At 42.0% G+C, this 24,807-nt stretch overlaps 2 protein-coding genes across 11 annotated transcripts; one reads left to right on the forward strand and one right to left on the reverse strand.

Annotated features, from left to right (window-relative positions):
- The first annotated feature begins 148 nt into the window (after positions 1-148).
- LOC121538413 (cold shock domain-containing protein E1) lies at positions 149-19,400 on the forward strand. Of its 10 annotated transcripts, none has more exons than XM_041846381.2 (23): positions 149-233; positions 4,034-4,683; positions 5,662-5,927; positions 8,726-8,924; positions 9,296-9,462; positions 10,268-10,354; positions 10,424-10,542; positions 10,660-10,741; positions 10,839-10,967; positions 11,583-11,708; positions 11,832-12,047; positions 12,611-12,775; positions 13,086-13,256; positions 13,566-13,577; positions 13,918-13,935; positions 15,759-15,866; positions 15,998-16,173; positions 16,275-16,387; positions 16,504-16,623; positions 16,753-16,931; positions 17,165-17,328; positions 17,716-17,848; positions 17,968-19,400. In XM_041846381.2, the coding sequence occupies exons 3-23, from the start codon at positions 5,802-5,804 to the stop codon at positions 18,013-18,015; spliced, it is 2,658 nt and encodes an 885-aa protein (XP_041702315.2). In that variant the 5' UTR covers positions 149-233; positions 4,034-4,683; positions 5,662-5,801; the 3' UTR covers positions 18,016-19,400. The 10 variants fall into 10 exon arrangements, with proteins under 10 accessions (XP_041702315.2, XP_041702314.2, XP_041702318.2 ...); XM_041846380.2 differs by lacking the exon at positions 5,662-5,927 and adding an exon at positions 7,475-7,633; XM_041846384.2 differs by lacking the exon at positions 5,662-5,927 and adding an exon at positions 7,475-7,633 and having other exon boundaries at positions 12,611-12,751.
- Positions 19,046-23,436, reverse strand: LOC121538415 (ras association domain-containing protein 8-like). Its single transcript, XM_041846390.2, has 2 exons — positions 21,271-23,436; positions 19,046-21,157 (listed from the first exon to the last, which is right to left on the reverse strand). The coding sequence occupies exons 1-2, from the start codon at positions 21,371-21,373 to the stop codon at positions 19,770-19,772; spliced, it is 1,491 nt and encodes a 496-aa protein (XP_041702324.1). The 5' UTR covers positions 21,374-23,436; the 3' UTR covers positions 19,046-19,769.
- Between the last annotated feature and the right edge of the window lie 1,371 nt (positions 23,437-24,807).

Below are 24,807 nucleotides of genomic sequence, written 5' to 3' on the forward strand. Positions count from 1 at the left end.
TTAGAAACAAGCATTTCGCTGCATATGGGATAACATCCGTAAATCTATGTACGCGACCAATAAACTTTGATTTGATTTGAGACCCAAGCATCTCGTCATTATATCCAAATCTCTGGTATAGCCTCTCATTACCGCTATCATATGAAATCTCGCGATAGGATCCCACTCAGATCAATACGTAATGTGCCGTGCTGCTTCTGGCGGCGCTGGTGATAGTGCTGAAAGCTGTTGGGGTGAGTTTTGTTTAATTTACTAATTGAAAATTACCGTTGGAACCCCATTAACATGATTATATTCAAGTTATATATATCTATACAAAATAATTTGAAACTTAGTTCTTATCCTTCAAAGCTTAGGCGGGGTAGTGTTATCCGTTGTTTTTACTCGTCCTACCGACACGTTACAGTACTGTAGCTAGCTATCTGGGGAGCTATTTTAGTAAACGTTTCGACGTAATTAATAAGAAGCTGTTTAAACATGATCAATGGTTGAATTGTTTAATGGCTACCGGTATCGTCGCGTTATGTTTGGTGTTAAACAAATTGAAGTGACAAACGAGCTGACTTATCTGGACTTGCACGAGTTTAGCAAACGTTTGCTAGGTAGCCACAAGCTAGCGAATTTATCTGTCGCAGTTCCTTTGTTGTCCGGTGCCACACTAACTACTGCGCCTGCCACTCTTAATGTTAACCCTTGAAGTAAATGGGTTGTTGATATTGGCACAATATATATTGTTCGTATTCACAAATCCATGAATTAGGAAGAAACTATTTAATGTATGATTACCTAGCCAAGTGTTCACAATAAGTAACGTATTATTTATTATTATTAGTATTATTATGTAGTTAGCTAGCGAAGTAAAGCTAACGGTAACGCGTTGTTGGCTAACTAGCTAACATCAGCTAGTTATCGTTTAACAAATATCGAACGTTAACTAGCCATTTGATTTGACAACTTGTTAACCCCTCCATTTGTTTTGTAGCTAGCTATTTAGTGTGCTTGTTAGCAAACCACGGCATGGTTAACCTTAGTCAGCTAGCTTGCAATGCAAACGAATGATGCGTTGGCTAGTAGGCCACGTTACTGCAATGCAAAGCGTGGCTGCTTGATAGCAAATCACATGGCTGTGCATAGTTATAGCTAACAGTAACCTATTTGCATGGTAATTAATTCATTGCTTGGTGTCAAACCTGTTTCAACCAACAGGGACATTTAGGTAACGTAATAACTAGTAATAATGAACGACCTAGCTAGGTTGCCATTATCCATGAACTTTACAGTTCTAGCCAGCTATCTAGCTGAGACGAGGCAGTATACGTATTAGGCTGGACAATAGAACGAGTCAAAATTCACCCAAGGCTGGAAAAACTGCAATAGAACGTTGGCTAAACTGGAACACTAGCGCGAGCCCATAGCAAACGAATTGAATCGAACGTTCGCAGAGTCTATTTTGACTGGGATTATGCTTAGAATTCCATTTCGCATAAATGGCACCAAAAAATGTATACCTTTTCATGTTACCACAACAATCTGTTCTTAGGACGAAACTGAAAAATATCAACTCGTGTAGAAAGTAAACGTCCACACCTCGATGGTGTCAACTGTGCTTATGTCTGCATAACGAGGAAGTAGGGGGGGAAATGTCCACTTCTGACTATTTCTGGTCTAGCGATCGATGACAACTGAGTACGCTGCCCAGCCTTACATAATTAGAAAGAGGAGATTGTCGTGATTAAAATGGTGTCCTACTTGAAAAAATCAAAATATACACATTGCGAGGTATTTGGCGAAATATACCAGGATGCCTCTCCATAGGAAAACAATGGGGGGAGCTCAGCGTTCCAAGGGAAAAAAGTATTTCGGGGCTAGCGTTTGACGACAACTGAGTACGGTGCCCATCATTATATAATTAGAAAGAGGAGATTCTCATGATTAAAATGGTGCCCGACTTGAAAAAGTCATAATGGTCACATTGCGAGATATTTGGCGAAATAGACAGACATACCTATATTTCCCCTATAGGAAACAATGGGACGACCGCAGAGTTCCATGAGTAATTTTTTGTTCACGTTTTAACTATCAGCAATTTGTTCAACCTTGGCAGGTCTCATTGCCAACAATAGCGAAGCAGGCATTGTGACGTAGAACAATGGGCTGGGATTAAAACATTTGGAAGGCGAGTTGGTCCTCAATAGAACTAATAGGAGCTGGCAGGTTGAAAATGCCTTAAAATAAGGCCTGTTTTTTCGTGATTACTTCAAAACTATGGCAAGCAGCTGGGACATATGGTAATATTATGGAGCTAGGCTCCACGGCTAATGCAATGAACTAGTTTTTATCTGAAAAAAGCGTTGTTAAAAATGTACTGTGTCCAATTCACTGACATGAATTCAGACTGGTGAAACATCAAAACAATATGTAACGTTAGCAAGTAAGATGACAAACAAGTTAGGGGCTTCTGAACTCAACAATGTTCGACCACCAGTTTTGGTAATCTGTGCGAAAAGGCCAATCATGGCCAGTGATTTTAGTGGGTGGGCACGGGTAGACAAATGTTGTTTTTATGGCTGCGTCATGAGCAGCTGAAAAGCACACGCTCCCAAGTTCCTGTTTTGTTTTAACCATGTTGATATTCTTCATTGGTTTAAGCAAGGGTTGTTGTCTGAGTGAATGTTTCCCCCACTCCTTTCAACCAACGTGACCCTATTACCAAGGGTGATGAGATTGCAGACCATTCTTCTGTTTGACAGTACAAGTGTTGTCTCAACTCACCTTGCTAAGTGGTAGTAGAGTTGTGCCAATCCGTTGACAGCCTAACCACACAATGACATGCTGTAACCAAACTCACTAATGAGTGTTATCAAGATGCATGTTAATGTAGATGTGAATTGAAATCATAGACTGGCAGGGCGTTACAATTTTTATTTATGTAGATAAGTGATCCATTATGATTGCATAATTTCTCTGAAACTTTGTTTTCAAAGAGATTAAACTGAGCGCTGCTGTCCATAAGCAGCTGTAGCCTGGATGCCAAGTATGAGCTTTAAAGACTCATCCACTCCTTGGAATTATATTTGACCCCTTTCACAACATTTAGTTTTTAGCCATGTGGTTTGGCGCTCATTGTGACACAGCCATGTCGGATTAGGTTTCATGTGGCCCTGTTCAGCCAATTTGTTTTCATACTGCTGCATTGAGGTCAATAATGCCAGCAATGCCCAGCTAAGGGGGTTGTCCCAAAAGCCAAACTTGGTGGATGTGTCCCTGCTTCTTGTTACTGTGCAAAGTCCTATACAGTTAAATGTTAGGATCAGTGTCTGAGCCTTTTGTCATGATCCACATAGCTCATGATTACACAGACCTCACTGGTTAGAAACGGCCATAAATATCAGAACAGCCAAAGGTATGCACAGGGACTTGTTTATCCACAGGACTTCTAGTATAGTATCTAGTCAGCTGGCACTGTGTGCAGGGGCAGCTGAGGAAGGTCTATATTTAGGCCTGGGAGTCTGGGGGCAACGAATCTGGAGTTCAATTCACATGTAAAGGAAGTGACCCAGGGCACTAGTCTACAGGTGGCTGTAACAGTTTTTCGTGGTACTCTTGAATCTGGAAAGTTGATTTAGAATGTTGTAATGGTAGCCCCTTAGTACTTTGTTGCAGTGTTTCCAACTCATGAGGTCCTAATTTATTGTCAACCTATGGGCTAATGGTACCACCACCACCATAAATGGTGACATATGTCTTTGATGGCACATTTATCAGGTGTCACCCAATTTGCTAGTTGCTTATTGAAATCGGTAGGCTATATGTACATTGAATATAGGCCTCCTGTAGCTCAGTTGGTAGAGCATGGTGCTTGCAATGCCAGGGTTGTGGGTTCGATTCCCACATGGGGCCAGTATGAAAAATGTATGCACTCACTAACTGTAAGTCGCTCTGGATAAGAGCGTCTGCTAAATGACTTAAATGTAATGATTGCAAAATCTGATTTATTTTAAACTAATAGTGAATCTCATTTTTTACTCAACAGTATGAAGTGAAACGGAACTGAATTTTTTGTACCATCCGCAACTGCTTCTTCAAGTTCAGATCACAACGAAGAAACAAATTCAAGAGAAACATCCCGAAACGAACAGTCGCAACAACTCAAGGAAAGGATCACTTCAAAGGAAAATCTAGAAGCAACCAAACGAAGAAAACACCAAAGACAAAAGATACACGGCTGCCCAATCGAAACGCACTCAAGAGAAGCAATCCTTTGCCAACATTGCAAAACCGAGAAGATAATAACTGATCTGAGACCAGAAGTTTGTGCCTACTCAACAGCTTTGACAAAGCACACGTCCCAACGCTACTCCCAGCCATCCTCACCTCACCACCGACTCACCCTGGGGTGCCTAGAGGGCTGCTATTTGCTTTTTTTTTTTTATTCTGTTCCTTTAACTATCTCCATCTCCTTCGTCTGTATCTCTTCTTGCTCTGTTTGTTGTTTTCAAGCACTGTTATTGCACCTGGGTTTGCCTTTTTAAAATAGTTTCCCCCCTTTTGCTTTATGCAACTCGTATCTAGAACTTGTGCCAGAAACCTGTAACAAATAAGTGTGTGTGCGAATGTGTGTGTGAAGATCTGCAAAGGCGTTAGCGTTCAAGGCTACCACAAGTTTCAAGACACCAAATCAAGGTAGGTCCATTAAAATATTTTTTAAAAACGTATTTCATAAATGTGTTGTCGTTTTGAATAACTGTTGTCTTTGTTTTTTTACGATACTTGTTTCAATGTGTCTAGAAAGGCATCCTTTATATGGGCCAGACATCTTGGCCATCTCCAAAGAAATTTGCACAAATGTCAAATGTATTTACACTGCATGAGGCTTTTACTTATCTACTCATCAAGGACTGATTTGATAGGACTCAATTAATAAATGCATTTGCAAAGTACTGTAATGGTGTATCACAGGGCATTTGATCTAGAAATTGATGCTCATGTTAATGTTACATTTGATGGTAAACCAATGAAGGGGAAAATGCAGGTTCCCAAGTACCAGTCTGGTTCCCTGCTGTGCTGACATGGCAGGATTGTAGATAATGTATTTGTTATGATAATGAACACAAATAATGCACTAAATGTCCCAATCTTGCCTGACTTAACAATATTCTGCTCTTGTAAATGTGCACATCCGCTACCATTTTAACTAGGATGGGGAATATTGCCCCTTACCTAAATGGTGGTGTTTGATATCATAGAAAAACTAGCTTTTCTTTGTGACATCAACATGCACAGCAGCTCCCCTAATTTGCTTGAGGGACTGACCTTTGCTTCTACTTGATAGGGATGAATCATTCTGCAACTTGTTTGGGTCAATTGTTAACAAGCTAAATTAATTGCACCAACTCTAGCAGAAAGATTTAGCACAGTTTTAAAGTGTTTTAGTGAGCCTATCTTTCTGCCATAGGCCTACTTCATTATGGAAGTTGTTTAGCTGTCTTTCCTCTGCCTCTGTATCCTGCCCCTCTACCTGGTCATATCTAGCCTTCTGTTCCCTTGTCTCCTCACGCCCACAGACCCTTTCCCATGATTGTGACACTTTGTTCACTGGCTGACCTTTTTGCCTTCCCCTTTATTTATTTATTTGTCCCTTTCCCATTTTCACCCTTGCAGACGTCCAGAGGTGTATCATTGGGTGGTTGAGGGGGAAAAAAGGAAAAAAATAACAAACAAAAGTGAAGTCTGGGCAGTCAAGCAAACCAGTAATCAAGTACAACAAAGGGGTGGAGTTTGGTTTGAGTTTATGGAAAAATATGGGAAGCCCCTGGAAAGGCTTTGTTGAGTTTACCTTGCCCACGTCCCCACCTGCCGCATTTATTAGCGCTGACCTGAGCAGCACCTCCCCCGTCGGACTCAGCCTGTCACCATACGGCCGATCCGTAAGTTCCATCTTCCCCACCACCTCCCTCCGTCTCCCCCATCGAACACCCATTCACCCACCTTGCCCTGCCTCTCTCTGCTCTGACTGGCCTTACCTTTCCATTCCACGGGGCTCAGAGACTAGCCTCTGCTCAGGTGCAGTCAAGCAGGTACAGGGCGGTCTAAAGGTTACTGGGGATTTGGGTTTGTTTCAAATTTGGTTTTACCCTCCACAATTTATTTAAATAAGGCTGTAAATGCGTTTTGCCATGCCCCACACCCCTGAGATTAATGGTGTGGGATATGATTAGTGCTGCAATTTGTCTCTTATGTAGCCAATATAAACAAACAGATTTAGAATTAGTACATTTAGCCTAGTACATGTTTAGGAAAACAATGTGAGTGTAATCTAAGACTAAGTGAGAGAGGGTGACTGTTTAGCAGACTACAAAGCAGTATGCAGAGGCTAAGAAGATATTACTATTGATTTTCTGGTTTATTACAAAAGCTAAACTTGTGTTTTTGGTTGAGTCAATTATACCATGCCCATTTCAAGCTTGTCTAAAAACAAAATATGTTTTTAAATGTCACTACTTTGTCAAGTTAGCTGGCTAACTTTGTAGTTCACCCCTCAGGTGGCGTTGATGCTCAAAATAATGTGCCCAGTAGGAACCTGACTGTTCTTGACAAAACTATTTAAACGATGTCAGTTTGAGTCTTAAAAAAAAAAAAAAAAAGAATATTTTATTTTTGTCCGTTTGACAGTCTTTCCCAAATAATTAGACTGAAATAAAGCTAATTTAACTAAGGTAGGTCCGTTTTTTGCTAGTTTGTAAGACAAGTTGATTTCGAACTGAATGGCACCAGCCATCGGAAACTGTCGCTTAGTCTGAAATCTTAGGTATCGAACCAGCAAATAAAAAATATAGATTTATATTCAAGATTATTCACCCCATCGAGGACAGACCACCCAATCCACTAACTACTAGGAATTTCAACTGTTAACATTGATGCTAGTAAGGGACCTAACAGATAAGGCTGCTCTGGGACCCTTCATGTACACACTATCATCTTACTGTGTTGACATGCTTCTGTCTAACCTGTCTTTCACATCAGCACTTTCTGATTCTGTCAACTCTTATTTTAACATTATTTCAGGCAATAACGATAACAGCTTTTCATGAGTCATGATCACTTAAGTTACATGACCACCTTTCTCAACGCTTTGTTCCATTCCTTCAAATGTTGAATGGCAAATGTTTATTTTAGTTTTACTGATCAGGCTGATTATTGTAGGGTGTCGCAGAGACTACCTCACAGGGACATTCACTAGAGATGCTAGGTCTCTGCTAATAATTTATGAGTTTCTCTTAAGGAATTATGATTCCCAGGGTCAGCATCGATCTGTGTTTATACTTGCCCCTCACTTTTACAATTTAAAGTGTAAGAAAATAACTTCAGAGACCTAGAACGCTGCGGTGTAATGGAATGAAAGCTCATGAGTAAAACCACAGCTCCAAGTATCTGAATGTCCAAATTACCTTTTGACCCCCCCCCCCCACAACAGTGTGTCCCAGTCCTGACCCCACTGTCGGATATGGAGAAGGTGCACTCTGAACCCCCTTTGGCACGTAATACTGCCCCTTCCACCTCTGCGGTGGCTATCCCCCGCTCCTTCTCTGTTTCCCACAAAAAACACAAGCGGACCCCCCTGTATCAGAGATCAGTAAGTGGGCATGTTGTGTGGGCATCACATCAGTTGCACCCACAGTGGTAATGACTGCCAGGGGGATGTTAGTTAACCGCATGGTGTGTTTTGCAGTGGCTTTTGATTACTTAGAGTGAGATGATCAATAAATTGATTTCTGGTTCTGTGTGAAGTCATATTGTAGCACCCAGTTCATGTGTTTTTTGTTTATTTATTTTAAGACGTTTATTTATTTTAAGACGCTCTTATCCAGAGCGACTTACAGTTAGTGAATACATATTTTCTTTATACTGGCCCCCCGTGGGAATTGAACCCACAACCCTGGTGTTGCAAATGCCATGCTCTATCAACTGAGCTACATCCCTGCCGGCCATTCCCTCCCCTACCCTGGACGACGCTGGGCCAATTGTGCGCCGCCCATGAGTCTCCCGGTCGCGGCCGGCTGTGACAGAGCCTGGATTCGAACCAGGATCTCTAGTGGCACAGTTGGCACCTTAGACCACTGCGCCACTCAGGAGTACATGTTGACTTAATGTGCTAGTCAATGTGAGACGGCAATGGTTTCCTAGTAGGTTTGGATAAAGATTAAGTTCTATAACCAACTCTCTTTGCATGTATAATGTTCCCAACTTTGTCAATTCAGGGGTGCTTGTTGTGATAGTGACTGAGTGAATAGAAATGCATGATTCTCTTGAGCCAACTAGAAATGTCTATACAGTATGGCCTTTATGGTAGTGAATGGTCTGAATCAACATGAAAACCCATCTGGGGTTGGCCAATTGTGCTCACCGGCATTCACAAGAGGAAAATGGTCAGAAACACCAGAAGGCTCTTTTGGTTAGTCTCTCCAAACTTTGGTGCACCCACCAGTCAGGAAACACATTTTAGGTAGCGGATTTTCTTTGTAGATGTGTGTAAATGCATGTTTGGGTGAATTAGATCCTATTGGCGTGTATGTGGGAGTTTCATTTGTCAAAGAGAGTCATGCATTTACACAATCCCACTCATAAACTCACATCTGCTCTCATTCAATGTTAAGAGCTGTGTTTTGACTGACTGTTTGATATTTTTCTTCAATAAGTAACATTGTCCGTTTCTTGTTCTGCTCAGATGAGTTTTGACCCTGGCATGCTCCACAACAACGGGCACACTGCGTTTGCCAACGGCACGGCGGCGGGCATCAGGGAGACAGGAGTGGTGGAGAAGCTGCTCACCTCCTACGGGTTCATCCAGTGCTCGGAGCGGCAGGCGCGCCTCTTCTTTCACTGCTCCCAGTACAACGGCAACCTGCAGGAGCTCAAGATAGGAGGTGAGAGTCCAGGGCTGCTTCTAGGCATTTAGTAGTCTAGTCTCATCCACCAGCCTAATACTGAACAACACAACCTTTTTAGGGGTGGTTTCCCAGACACAAATTAAGCCTAATCCTGGACTAAAAAGCATTTTCAAATGACATTCTCCTTGAGTCTAGGAATAATCTGTCTGGGGAAACTCCTCCTAGATGTTTATCTGTTCAAAAATGAGAATTTCTTTAAAAAATCCTTGGATCTAAGTGGTAACAATTGATTTCTTCCTTGGTCTCTTCACAAGCTACTGTGTGCAGCCTTTAAGTCGATCAACCTCCATGAATGTCCGGTCAGCATTTGGTGACAACCTGTTTTCTTCATCTCTCTGCCTCTCTAGATGATGTGGAGTTTGAAGTGTCCTCAGACAGGCGCACTGGCAAGCCCATAGCAGTGAAGCTGCTTAAGATCAAACCAGAGGTGCTTCCAGAGGAGCGCATCTCGGGCCAGGTGGGGCCAGACTCGCACGCCTCTCCCTTTACTGTGCTGCATGGTTATATTCATCCAGTTAAGGAACACCATTTTACTTTTGGTTCTGTTTTTGTCCCTGTCACCTCAATGTCGGTGTTTGTTCGTCTGTTGGGTGTATGTTCAAGCTCATTGTAAATCTTTAAACTCATTTTTGGTTATTAATAGTTTCATAGATTTGTACATTCTTAATATGAAACCTTTCCCACCACTGATTTTAATCTGATTTTAAATCCACATTTGTATGGCCGTTATTTATGTTGGCCTTGGTCTGTTTGTCTGAAACACTAGGAATATATAATCTATTTCCATGGAGATTTACAATGGGCTTGGCTGTCCTCGACATACATGTTGTGTGGTGATGGTGTTCAGGGGTAGAGGTGGGATTTGACGTTTAAACAAAATAGCCTAAATCTTTGTCCAGAAAGTTGTTCCTAAATGAAGTTGAAGGCTTATTTTCAAAGGAATGACAAAATATGAAGTCAGTAAATCAAATAGGTTTGATTGGATGTAATATTTTGATAGCCATTGACATATATATTTTTTATTAGCCTTCTCTTCAAATGGCATTTACTCATTCAAATGAAGAAATTTGGCATCTCAAGCGTTTCACATCTCATGCAGTAGTGTCTATAGTACATAACAGACTTCTATCCCTTCACTCTCTTGATATACTTTTGAAAATCAACCAGTTTTTGTTTCCCCAGAATGATTATTGTAATTTATGCAATGTCATTTCCTTATTTAAGTGCACTGATTTATATGAAGGTAATCATGTTTGTGTGTTGAATCACCCAAATGCCATTCTTAACCATCTCCCGCTGTGGTTCTTGCTGTCCTTTAGGTTGTCTCAGCGATTCCCACTCACCTGGATGGCAAGTCTGCTCCAGGGCAGGTGCCCACTGGCAGTGTGTGTTATGAGAGAAACGGGGTAAGACTGTCAAATGGCCTGTAGAAAGAGACTTGTCATGACAAGGCTGGTAGTCAATGTAATGTAAAGTATGGATTCCTTCCCACGCAGGAGGTGTTTTACCTGACCTACACCCCAGACGACATAGAGGGCAACATGCACCTGGACACGGGAGACAAAGTCAGCTTCTACATGGAGACCAACAAGCAGTGAGTTGTTTTTCAAAAGTGTCTTATTGTTTCCCAAACTTGAGTTTCCCAATTTAAAATGTTATGATTGCATACTACCATCGCCCTTTCCTCATGCTTATCTTCTGTGTGTTTCAGCACTGGTGCAGTCAGTGCTCACAACATCGTCCTGGTAAAGAAGAAACAGATGAGGTGCCAGGGAGTTGTCTGTGCCACCAAGGTAAAGCCACAGTACACCCTTGTGGATCCCTGGCTGGACATTGGCTACTGAATGTGCCTGATTATGATCTAATCTATAACCCTTTGTTGTCTGATAGGAGGCCTTTGGATTCATTGAGAGAGCTGACGTGGTGAAGGAGATCTTCTTCCACTACAGCGAGTTCAAGGGCGACTTGGAGGCCCTACAGGCCGGCGACGACGTGGAGTTCACCATCAAAGAGAGAAACGTAGGTGGCATCACAGGAACCGTTCTTCCTAGCCAACTCGAGTGATCCGTTCTAATGGATTGCAAAAGTATAGAATATGAGGCCAGTATTGGATCATTGGAATCAAGTTATTCTTAAGATGTTAGGGACTTAACTTGTCAAATCAAGCAATGACGGTTTAATGGCAGTGAGACTCTCAATAGGAAAAGCTGTTCAATAGAAATTGCTCATGTATACATTCTGAATACGTATTGATGCTATGAGCCTGTAAATATGCAAAATAATGGAGAGAAAAAAGCAACATTGAAGTAACTAAAGCATTTACGACGATACCGCCTCTGCAGAATTCAGGGCATTCATACTTCTTGCGTTTCGTGGAGCAGAGTTGTTGTGAAGGAAGTTGTCAAGGAAGTGAGTTTGTGTTTATACATGAACTCCCACCCCCACCTACGTCAACCAATCATGTCAATGCGGAGCTATACGGAGCCCTCTGTATTGTAACAACATTTGGGAGGTGCATGGCATTGCCGCAGGGAGCTCGATTTGACCTCCGGAGGCTCTGCAATTGAGCCTCTGGACCACTTTGCCTGATCAAGCATAAATCTGCTATAAAGCATTTTGTTTTCTCTCCTCTAGGGGAAAGAGGTGGCCACTGACGTGAGGCTGCTCGCCCAGGGAACGGTCATATTTGAGGATATCAGCATCGAGCAGTTTGAAGGCACTGTCGCCAAAGTCATCCCTAAAGTTCCAACCAAGAACCAGGTCTGCAACTTACACCATACCTTCATACTCAGGAGTAACCTGAGCTTGGTTTTTACTAAATCATCGATTGTTATTTTCTCATGATAATGACAAATATTTGTATTGTTCCTCCCCATCTTTTAGAATGATCCGCTCCCAGGTCGCATCTGTGCCAGGATCAGCTTCACGGACAAGGAGCTCCTGTTTGGTGAGAAGGACACCAAGTCCAAAGTGACCCTGCTGGAGGGTGACCATGTGCAGTTCAACATCTCAACAGACCGCAGGGACAAGCTGGAGCGGGCCACCAACATCGACATCCTGCCCGACACCTTCCACTTCACCAAGGAGTCCCGTGAGATGGTAAGGACCATGCAATCTATGGTACACTCTAGTTCATTTGAGGAAGCTTTGTGTGGAGTTGAATCAGTGAATGTCAACCTGAAATGTACATTCCTAAGAAGTTGTCTGTATTTCATACTGTTGTGTAGATCATATTAAATGGAAGAGCATAAACCTGCAGCCCTGAATGAAAGGGAAGGATTGGCACAGTTCAACATTTTATCTACAGTGCACTCTCTTTAATCTCGGTTAGAAGTAAAATCTTGTGTAATTTGGTCAGCTGCGTGATTAACTTCTGGGTCTATACATGCGTGTTAGCAAGTGAGATTTCTGGTGGTTAGCGAAGTCGCCACCTCTCCCCTCCGTGTGGGCACACAAAGCACTCAAAGTGAAGCGGTTTTTAAACACTGCCATCGCCCAATCCTGATACGTCCATATAACGAGTGACGAAAGCCCGAAGATCGGAACTACTGCAGCTCGTTATGTCACGCATCCCGTTCAGTCCCAGCAGATTATTCGGTCTACATGCAGAGTCGACGGCATCTCTGCTGTGTTAACGGCTCTCCCTGTCCTCTGTCCTATAGGGTGTGATCGCTGCAATGCGTGACGGCTTTGGCTTCATCAAGTGTGTGGACCGGGACGCCAGGATGTTCTTTCACTTTAGCGAGGTGCTGGAGGAGGGCCAGCTGCACATCTCTGATGAAGTCGAGTTCACCGTTGTGCCCGTGAGTCCAGAGAGAACATCCATGGTCCGTTTTTCAATATACAAATGCTGTCTTTTTAAAAATTCCTTTAATCTCTCCTTCCCACTTTTTCTCTGTCCATCATCCAAGGCTGTTAGTTTAGTAGGGAACTCTTGATTTTGAAATGAACATCCAGTAAATTGTTATAAATATTAGGGAATCTCACTCATTGAACCCATTCATGTTTCCTAGGCACATTGTCTTCCAAATGAATTTTGGTCTCTGGCTACCTCACAATATAATCCAGACAATCTCAATGAGCGCATTATCGAACACCAACACATTGGAACGGGTGTTTTCTCCCTCTCCTGTGCAGGACATGTTGTCTGCCCAGAGGAACCACGCGGTGCGCATCAAGAAGCTGCCCAAGGGCACAGTCTCCTTCCACATCCAGTCTGAGCAGCGCTTTGTGGGCATGGTGGAGAAGGAGGCCACAGCAGCCATCACCAACAACAAGAGCGCCAGCCCCAGCAAGGCAAAAGAGAAGGTACGAAAGCACCCAGGGCAGCACTTGGGAACCCACAGCGACATTGTCAACATGTACATTTTTAATTTTTTTTAACAGTATATGTTTCTTTCCTTCCCTGCTTGATGTTTCTTTTACTTTTCTTTCCTCTTCCCCTCTTCCTAGTCTGATCAGTATCGAAATTTAAAACCGCTCCGAGACCCACACGCACACATTTCCCCTTACAATCAGGCATTTTTCAGACCATTGATTTTTGACTCCTCTTTAGTTCTAATTCTCTGTTTGCTTTCTCCTTTCACCCTTTCCCCCCCATGCTCCTTCTCTCCATAGAAAAAAGACAAGGTAGGAGTTTTGTCTTTGCATGATGCCATCAAGTTGATCAACGCTAGATAGATAGATCTATCTAAATGTTTTCCTACCGGGTTGACACAAACTGAGGCAAAGTACTAACTACTAATTTTGTCTCAAATTGGCTAGATGATTTGCCAGACATTTTACATGGCAACTGTGACAAGTTCCCCTAGTTACCTTAAAATTCATAATGTATAGTTTTTTTGCCCAATTGCTTAAATCGGTTTCTCTCATTTCCTGACCTTTGCTCTTCACATTGCTGCAGACATACTGTAGTTGCCATGTACGCTCAAATAGGTAGACTAATTGTACATTTCTCTTATTTCTCAAGGGTAAAGTAGTAGAAAAGGTCAGTGGTGTGGTCTATGGCCTGCTGAATGTGCTCCTCACCCCATGGTTGACTGCATGTTTTCAGTCCTAATCAACCTCTAAATCAATTCCTCTGTAAAAACATTTCATTCTCACTTTTGTAGCCTTGTAATTTACTTTACTAGTTCCTAAGGAGATATGACATTAACTAAGGCTTACCCCATTAAGTCAACTCGTCAATTGTTTGGTCTATAGGCTTTTGGTCGACCAAGATTTATTTAGTTGAGCAGTAGCTAAAAATAAAAAGCGTTGTATAACCACCATCACGCTGTAGGCCTAAGAGCGCATCCTGTTAGGTCTTAATACCGTAACTTACTTATGCCTATATTTCAATTCTTATATTGACTACTGTATCAATCATTCGTTCATGTCATCACACAGCATACAAGTTATTCATGAAATGCAATCAAGCATTTTCGTTTTAAACAAAAATAAAGTGACCCTTGAATAATTAGTATTAACAATAAATAAACTGTTCCATTCACAAATGAATGTCACGGTCTTTGCTGTAATAAACACTTTACAACATACTCTGGTACGCGTGTTATTTAGTGTTTATGTTGTTCCCAACGGTCAGGAAAATTATATTGTAATATAACAGCACCTGTTTGGCACGCAGCGCTTGCGCCTTACCTTCTTCTTGCTCTCCGGTATTTTCCACAACTAGTCAAATTTATTCCGCACATCACTTCCCCTTTTACCTCCTGAGCAACCAGTAAACATTCCCCAATTTCGAGTTTGTCAAGTCCTCTGCATCCGTTCAGATGTTATGGGGTTCAGAGTTTATAACCAAATTATTGATGTGATTATGATATGCTTTAGGTCCTATTGGTCACATGCATTCGACACATACGTGTCACAAGTTGAGGGAATAGGGAATGTTTTTCCTAAACATTTACATTTACATCATTTAGCAGACGCTCTTATCCAGAGCGACTTACAGAATTGGCTGTAATTATGTTGCAGCTTCAGCAACAAAGAGAGCGCGATAAACACTGATGTTCTGTGGTCACTGCAGCAGGGAGGAGAGAGAGAATGGGTGCTAGTCAGTCACTGGCTGTCTTTAACACAGCACAGCAAGTCTGAGCCCTGCCCTGCACAATCAAATCAATTGCGGTTGTACTCCCTCGAGTCATTTGTCTTATTTCATCAAACAGTTTGCTTAAAGCATCAGACAAGCTCAGTGCAAATAGTTGATTTGATTAAAACATGGACACATCCTATCAAAATACATGTTTTAAAATTGACTGATCGATTGGTCAAAAGAACGGACAACTCCCGGTCAAGCAAGATTTTTTAAAGTCTGGGACAGCCCTACATTTAACACTGTTTGTACAAAGGTGTTGATTTCAAACACTAGTCAATGCTAACCGAAATCTAACGGGTGCTTTGGAATGTGTGCTATTGAACATCTTGGTGCCAGTCATCTGCACTCTTAGTTTTAACAAGGAGTTGCTACTGCTGTTCATCTGATATACTCCAAAGCTTTTAAGATGCATCATTCCTCCCTTCCTCCTTTTGAAGTAATTACTGATATGCACCGGCGTGGATGAAATAAAACATTATCCTACACTTTTACTTTCATCTATCCAGCCTCTTCAGATCAGTAATTACTTTATTTTTTAGCCAGGAGCAGTGCATTTTTCTAACATGTCCCAATGCTCAGAACCACAGCAGTGGTGTTATCCAGGTGTAACAGTTCAATGCCTGAGTTCTGGAGAGGAGTGCAGCAGCCTACCTCTGACTCTTTGACTGAAACTGCCAGTCTAATCAGTTTTATGGTGTCTGTGTCCTCTCATGTAGGAAGCAGAAGAGGGAATGATTTCTTATGAGGACTGTGGAGTGAAGCTGACTGTGTCTTACCACGTCAAAGATCTGGAGGGAGCTGCCCAGCCACAGGCAGGAGACAAGGTACTGAAAACCAAACAAGTTCACACTGGCTCAAATGGGTTTTGTTGAAATGGCGACTTACCAAACCCCAAAAGATTAATAATGGAGTTGGCTCTGTTTTCATGTGGTGTAAATTCAACCATGTCCTCTAGGTGGAGTTCTCCATCAATGAGGTAAAGAGGACGGGCCAGCAGAGCGCTGTCACCATCAAGATCCTCAACCGCACCGTCAACACCAAGAGGCTGCTGGGATACATCGCCACCCTGAAAGATAACTTTGGCTTCATAGAGACAGCCAATCACGATCAAGAGATCTTCTTTCACTACAGGTACAACTATTCAACACAGGCAAGCTACAGTGTAAAATATGTTTGTTGGTGTGACATAAGATCTGCCCTGGTTTTTCATGCTTCCTGTTTGTCTGTTCCAGTGAGCTGTGTGGAGACTTGGAGAACCTGGAGCTGGGCGACACTGTGGAATACACCCTGTCCAAGGGCAAAGGAAACAAAGTCAGCGCTGAGAAGGTTACTAAGGTGGCAGCAGGTAGGCAGTAAAATGCTCTAGTTATTGTTTGAGTTTGCACTACAGTCAGTTCTATAGTGAAGAGTTTATGTATCAACCATCCAAGTGAGTATGCTAATGGTGTTCTGTTATTGCAGTGAATGGTGTCGGGCAGGATGTTGGTGAGACAGTGATTTTGGGGAAGGTGGTGCGCCCTCTGCGCAGTGTGGATCCGTCCCAGACAGAGTACCAGGGGCTCATCGAGCTCTCGGAGGAAGGTAAGTCACCACTGGCAGTGGAGGGTTATGTTAATCAATTCAATGTTTTTACTAATGCACATACTCTATAATAACCAAATGGCTAAATTGACCATTCCTCTTCTCCCACCTGTCCTTCTACCCATTCAGATGGCACGAAGTGCCAGAATTACCCCTTTGGCATCGTGGGCATGGCGAACAAGGCAGACTGTCTGCAGAAAGGAGAGATGGTGAAGTTCCAGCTGTGCACAGTGGCCCAGACAGGACAGAAGATGGCCTGCAACGTTGTCCCCCAACGTAAAGCCCTGGTGGAGTGCGTCAAGGACCAGGTATCTGATCATGCTTGTCAAAATTGGTGGAGATGGACATGATTTTAAATTGCCTTTCAAAATTGAACTTAAATATTCTGCCATTTTTATTTATTTTCAAGTGTGGTAAGTAACCCAAACATGAAGTAATAAGAATGTATAATTTGTTTTGGGACTTTCTCACTATGCAAGGTATTGGTGTGGCTACCTATGAGCGCTATGCCTATTCAGTCTGTAATGTCTTGTCTCCCCAGTTTGGTTTTATCACATATGAAGTTGGCGAGAGTAAGAAGCTGTTTTTCCATGTCAAAGAGGTGCATGATGGCTTGGAGCTCCAGCCCGGGGATGAGGTGGAGTTCTCAGTCATCCTCAACCAACGCACAGGGAAATGTAGTGCCTGCAACGTGCGCAGAGTCAGGTAAATACTGCAGGGGGGGTGTACTAGTACCCATGTTCGGAAATGGAAGTATTACCTCAACTTAGCCAATAAGGATGCCCGTTTTCTTGATGGCAGGCAGTCAATGGAACTGAATAAGTGAAATTGGACCTCTAGCCTCCTGTAGCTCAGTTGGTAGAGCATGGCGCTTGCAACGCCAGGGTTGTGGGTTTGATTCCCACGGGGGGCCAGTATGAAAAATGTATGCACTAACTGTAAGTCGTTCTGTATAAGAGCGTCTGTTTAATGACTAAAATGTAAATGTAGCCCACACACTTGCTAGTCAGGTCTCACTTATGACCCAGTTATTCTAAACCTAGACAGTATATTGTTGGTAAAAAAATCCCTCTTGTTTCTCTACCCCCACAGTGAAGGGCCTAAACTGGTGGCAACCCCCCGTCCCGATCGCTTGGTCAACCGGCTCAAGAGCATCACCCTGGATGACGCTAGTGCCCCCCGCCTAGTCATTGTGAGACAGCCCCGCGGCCCTGACAACTCAAAGGTACACATATTTGAACACGTAATGCTGTATAATAAGTTCTGATGTTCACTTTTTGTTTTTGGTTAATCTATAAAGCGTGTTGATTTTATAATGACTGGTCTCCTTTGTTTTGTACCCAGGGCTTCAATGTGGAGAGGAAGACCAGTCAACCGGGTGTCATTGACTGAGCTGTATATAACCCATCCCGTCTGGAATAGGTGGGCCCTGATTTAAAAATGCAACCAGAGAATGGAGGACAACAATGGAAAGGGATTTTTGCTGTCTTGCAGACACATGCTCCTACACACATACTCTTGATACACACAGGCACACAGAGAAATAAGCATGTGTAACCCCTCTCCCTGTTCCATCACCTGCAAGGGAACCCTCATTCCATTTGTCCTCTGCTGCCCATGTATGATGTACTGCAGGATACAAGGCGGGATCTCTCTTCCGAGTGTGCGCGTGTGATTGTTGTGCACAAGGTGTTTTAGAAATGGTAGAAGTTACAGAGGAATTTGTTTTGAGGGTTTCTCTGCCCCTTAGAATCAGTGACGGTTGCGTGGCAGTGTCTTGTCCCCATCTGCCGAATCTGCCTAATTGTCTGGAATTCTGCACCTGCAACCTGACGTGTGTGTGTGTGTGTGGGCATGTATTAGAGCTCATCTGCTTATTTTCCTCCATTTTGTTCTCCCTCATTTAAGGAAACTAAATGATTCTCATTTGCCAATGGTTTCCACTATGCTTTCCTACAAAATGCATAAAGCAAAGTTCCCTCCATAAGGAGGATCATGTTTCTCATGTGTGGACTAAAACAGAGGCTACTTCTCTGCTCGGTTTTTTTGAGCAGTTTAAAAAGAAAATCTTTATCCAAGAACTGGAGTGAAAGCATGGTGTTGTATGTGAATGTTTTAAGTGGTATATGATTTGTATTTACTTTCACAGATCTGGGGCCTTTAGATACCTTTTCGTTATTCACGCGCTTTGTAAGCAATTTCCCCAGGTGCAGAATTCCTAATGGCATCTTATATCGAGCAGTTTCAGACAATGTACTTTTTTTTTGCACATCTTTGCTTTTTTGTTCCATTGATGTAAGAATACGGTGCCTAAACTACAAAAAAAAAAAAAAATGACATCCTCTGTCCCCAGCCCATCCGCCAAAATAGAAAAAACAATCTTAGGATGGCTTTTTTTGTAGAAATAATACTGATCTGCATCCCAAATACCTGTGGGTTGAAATATACTGTATGTAATGTGTCCTTTTTTTTTCTTAGTGAAAGATTCAAACATCACAATATAACAAAAATACATTTAACTTCAGTAAAGGGGGGGGAAGGAAGGGGAAGTGTAACAAAGCATTAGAATTAAGTTACGTCTTAAGGATCAGGATATCTATTGTGCTCTGGCGGTGTTGGTGTGGTCTGTTGTGCCTGTACGCACATACGGCAGTTGGAGACTAAATTAATTTAAACTCTGGAGATCACTGGGTTGATCCTGAACTGCACAGGCGCTCCTATGAACTTTTGTTAATGGTCTTGAATGAAGCAATTGAATTAAAGTTTTATGAAAATCATATTGCGTTTCTTTATTTGAAAGAAAATCCAGGCAGTTATTTATTTGTTCCTTTAAATTCCATAGAGTTTGTATAAACCATTTTATTCAATGGCAGCAAGACTAAAACATAAATGCTGTCCCTACTTTCAAACCAAAATGTGCCTGAACAGTGGAGCAAACTGAAGATGGAAAATATATTCCGCATCTCTTGGTAGGACAATAGAAGTTTGCTTAAAAAATGAATTTTATTGTTGCCACACTGAACCTTCATATAGAAATGTAAAACTGGGAACAAATCCCTGCACAGTTTGAATTATCACGCACATTATGAGAAGGCTATATTGTCTTTGTTTTAAACTGGAACGTTTCAGTTCTTGCTCTACCTCGTTCAAACTCTGGTGCTACCCAGATGTATCGTTATCGCGGCGCGATGCACAACCTTTGGTTTTGTTTCTGTATTTGGACTCGGGGCTTCAGACCAGTGTGTCCACAAGTCTCTAAGCTGATTTGGCCTTGAGGGCCGCAAGTCCTTGATCTGGTTTGGGGGAACTAGAGCATGCGGAAGATCTGAGTTCTCTCTGGGAGCAAACTTCCTGTCTGTATTTACCACGCTGACTGTAAGCGCTCTTGACTGATTCAAGGCCTCATTTGGCGTTGTCCACCCTGCAGCAGCAGGAGATGTGGCATCTTGGCTTGCAACATTCACTTTCTCCATTTGAACAGTTCTTCTGTCTCTTGAGGAATCAAGTCCTTGCATTTTCATTTTGTATTCTTCCAACTTGGCCTTACACGCCACAGCTTTTTCCTTAATCTCCAGGAACTGTTCCTCCAAGTCTTTTTGATATCCCTCTTCCGCCTTCAGCTCATTATCCCAAAATTCCAGCTGCTCTGCCTCCTCTATTACCTTCTGCTGGGCCTCTTGGTCAGTTTGCCTGGCCTTTTGTTGCTCCTCCAGCTCATGAATCTGACTATTCGTTGAGTTTATTTGAACCTGCAGCTCTTTCAGATTAGTCTGTTGGCGAGCAACTAGTCCTCTTAACCTCCTTTTCTCATCAACCATCTTAAGGGCACTGGTTGGATTCTGACAGCCCTCAGCATTTATCTTTGCTGTGCCAGCTTCTGGGTGTTTCTTAACATGTTGGTTATCCTTACCCTCATCAGAAATGTTACTCTTCTCTCTGTCCCTGCCCTGGTCTCCCATGCAGCAGGAGATTCGCTGGTGCTCAGTGGACTTGGCACTCTTTTCTCCTCTGACTTTGCTCTGCAAAACCCCAGGAGTGGAGGGATCCTTGGAAACAGTGACCGAAACATTCAGGGAATTACCATCCCTTTTGTCAGTGTCCTTGCTGTTTCCCTTTTCGTGGCTTGATTGGTTCGCTCCGCCTCTTCCTAGGCTCTCCAGCCATCCCCAAGCCTCCTCCATCAGGGTCAGGGACTTTCTTTTGGGCTTCTTCGGTTCTTCCGGTGGCTGTTTGGCTTGTTGCCGCAGGCGTGATAAGGGAGGTAGGCTTTGACGGTGTAAACTAAGACCACCATTACACCTTCGTACTTTGCCCCCAGCATCTGCTCTCCTCAGCTGAGGCCCAACTTGGTATCTGCTGCCTTTCCCTCTACTAGGCTCTTCGCAGAAGGATGGCCCGTTATGCAGCAGGGTGAGCTGGACCTCTCTGGCCTGCTGGCCGTACCTCTCAAGTGACTCCAGAAGCCGTTCATTGGGTGCCACATTCCGCTCAAACTCTTTGAATTTCTCTTTAAGTGTGTAGCGCCCAGGACGACCTAAGCAAAGGGAAATGATTGGGATGAATATATCACCTGAAAATATTGATTTGGATTGGACATTTCTAGTGAATTATACAGTAAAATTAAAACACTGCCAGACTTGTACTCACAAATGGATTGGGCCAAAGCTATGACTACTTCCTGGCATGTGGTTTTCTCAGTAACTCCACAGACAACTTGTGGGACTCCTTCCACTGATACCTTAACCTCCATTCTGTATTCAGAAAAGTTAAAGGATGAGAGCAAAATTCAGCATTACTGTAGGTTCTGAGGTCTCTGGGTATTACTGTACACACACATTGGAAGTGGTGGAGGCAGACAAATTACCCTCATGACCATTCTCTTATCAGTTTGTGCCCACCGTCTTGGCCAGGCTTGAGGGCAGTAAAAATTACATATTTGTAAGCTGAATGCAATCATCAAATTGCAATTTACAGTATTTTCAAATGAAGCCTAATGATACTCAAGGAGGTAAAAAAAAAAGCAACTTGTATATTGACGGTAACTTAAGTAAAAAAAAATAATTGTATCAAACAACTGCATTAATGCACAAAGCATCCAGTTCATGGCATAATCAGATTTGTGAAAACGGATACATTTTAGCTTCAAATCTACAGTATGTAGTTCCAAGTTTGGGAATTGCTCAAGATAATTGTAATAATCAGTTCTGTCAGAAAAGCACATGCATATACTGTTAAATTGTCCACCTACCTCTTAAGCCTTAAAGTTGATCCGATGCTGGGAGCCGTCCACTGTGCTGAAGGCACAATGCTCTGTAAGGGATGGAAAGGAGCACAGTGGAGTGATTACGGCCAATTTGAAGTCCCTTGGGTTTCTTCTACTGCAGCAAAGTTGAACCCACCCCTCTTGCAAATAAAAAGATTGAGGGCTGATCTATGTGAAAGATGTACAGATTAGATTTAAGGACAGTTTATCAGTATGTTTGCTATAATAATGTATAAATTAACATTTTGTTACAATACTTCTGAATACAGTCGATTCAAATACTGTTTTGTATGCATTGTGTGCTATATCCAGTTTGTGATGTTCAATGCCGCCATTCGATTTTAAAATTAAAATTGCCATTGTTCTGTCAAGACTAGTCTGGCGTTGCCATACCTCCAAAATCACGTTGTGGTTCGCGACTAGGCTACGTCAAGACTAATGCATTTACATTAATCTTACTCGGGTATAAATACAAATTCAAGTGGACATAATGCTTCGCTACTTATTTTATCCGATGACCCCAAATACTGTAAACATTGGTTCACTTGCGTCAGTAAACTGTCAGAGGTATTTTTGGCTCTGGGTGTATTTGTGTATCTTTCTGACAGGAAGGGTGATCTCTATCAGAATGGAATATATAAACATGCTGGTAAACTGTACAACTCCAGTAGGCATACACAAGATCTGGAACATTCCACAACTATTTCCTTTGATTTACCAAATACTTTCGGGTTTTTAGTCTCCGTCCTTGTCAAACAATACAGTAATCCCTCATTAGCTACTGACCCTTGTTCATCAAACTTGACCACAATATACTTGTAAACCTACTTCCACAGGACCCCTGACAAGTTGTCTGAACTAGTGCCCTTATGAGATGTTCTAGGGAATGGATACTCTAAAATAATGTTACTGCCAATAACACCTTCAACTGAAGAGGATGCTCATACTGTACAAATGAAACATGAACTCAAAATATGGAGTTTGAAACAAACCTAAGCCCACAAGGGGGAGCAAAGGTTTTGTAATTTTCCACTCACAATCTTGAGTCTAATTAGTCAACAGATGAGACGTTTTTACGCCCAATTAAAAATGGGTAGTTGTAGTTTATCATGTATCTAGTCTAGTGCACATTCTAGCCTAATTCACTCCTGTCCCAAAACTATTGGGACTGAGGTTGTGTATTGTGACAGACACCCTTGAAGAAATAAAGATATTGAATATAGTGTTGTGGAATTAAAGTATTTTTGTCCCAATGTTTTTTGCCACTTTATTTTAAGTAGGCTACATGTGTTTTTGTTTAGGGATGGGAGTGAATTAGGCTAGAATGTGCACCAGACTAGATACAGTGCCTTCAGAAAGTATTCACTCCCCTAGACTTTTTCCATATTTTGTTGTTACAAAGTGGGATTAAATTGGATTTAATGTACGTTTTTTGTCAATGATCTACACAATACTCTGTCAAATTTGACATTTGTAAAAAAGCAAAAACACAACAAAAAACATACCTTGATTTAGATAAGTATTCAACCCCCTGAGTCAATACATGTTAGAATCCCCCTTGGCAGCGATTACAGCTGTGAGTCCTGGGTAAGTCTCTAAGAGCTTTCTACACCTGGATGTGCAACATTATTATTTTCAAAATTCTTCAAGCTCTGTCAAATTGTTGATCATTGCTAGACAACAATTTTCAGGTCTTGCCATGGATTTTCAAGCAGATTTAAGTCAGAACTGTAACTCGGCCACTCAGGAACATTCACTGTCTTACTGGTAAGCAATTCCAGTGTAGATTTGGCCTTGTGTTTTAGGTTGTCCTGCTCAAAGGTGAATTAATCTCCCAGTGTCAAGTGGAAAACAGACTGAACCAGGTTTTCCTCTAGGATTTTGCCTGTGCTTAGCTCCATTCAGTTGTTGTTTTTTTATCCTGAAAAACTCCCCAGTCCTTAACAATTACAAGCATGCCCATAACATGATGCAGCCACTACTATGCTTGAAGATATAGAGAGTGGTACTCAGTAATGTGTTGTATTGGATTTGCCCCAAACATAACACTTTTGTTGTATTCCCCCCAAAAAAACAATTTGCTTTGCCACATTTTTTGCAGTATTACTTTAGTGCCTTCTTGCAAATAAGATGCATGTTTTGGAATATTTATATTCTGTACAGGCTTCCTCCTTTTCACTCTGTCAATTAGGTTAGTATTGTTGAGTAACTACAATGTTGTTGATCCATCTTCAGTTTAATCCTATCACAGCCATTAAACTCTAACTGTTTTAAAATCACCATTTGCCTCATGGTGAGTTTCCACGTTGACATTATGGGGTACAGTGTCAAAAATCTCAATTTAATAAAATTTTTATTCAGGCTGTAACACAAAATTTGGAACAATGTTATGGGGTGTGAATACTCTCTGAAGTCACTGTACATGATGGAAACTGCTGGAGTAAAAGGAAGTGAAACACCTGTTGTCAAACTTTCCTTCAGTCTGACAGTCCCTCCTCCCTAGATATGTTAATGGTAAGGGGAAATGTGAGATTTGAAACTTAGACACCAAGTGACCCGCTAGAGAAAAGGCTAGTGTGGCTCTTTGGTGCTATAGCTTTAAAATTGTATGGGAAATGTGAAATATAGATTTTTTTCAGGTACTCCTCTCCTATGGTAAGAATGTATAATTTTGGACAACATATTTCCAGGAAACCTTTGTTCATAAGGAGTCGATGAGGCTGTGCTCTCTTGTATAAAGTCTTATTTTTGCAATGTCATGCCATATTCCTTTGATAATGATCCTTCCTACATCTAGAAATTGATTTATTGTGTATGTCATCCGTGATTTATGATAATGACACAATAACATGTAGAGTGCAGTTTTATATCACTTTGGCAATAATGCGGAAAGAGCTCATGTATCGTTATTGGTAGTCTTC

This window comes from Coregonus clupeaformis, chromosome 24 (assembly GCF_020615455.1).
Source record: "Coregonus clupeaformis isolate EN_2021a chromosome 24, ASM2061545v1, whole genome shotgun sequence".
In the NCBI taxonomy this organism is placed as follows: domain Eukaryota; kingdom Metazoa; phylum Chordata; class Actinopteri; order Salmoniformes; family Salmonidae; genus Coregonus; species Coregonus clupeaformis.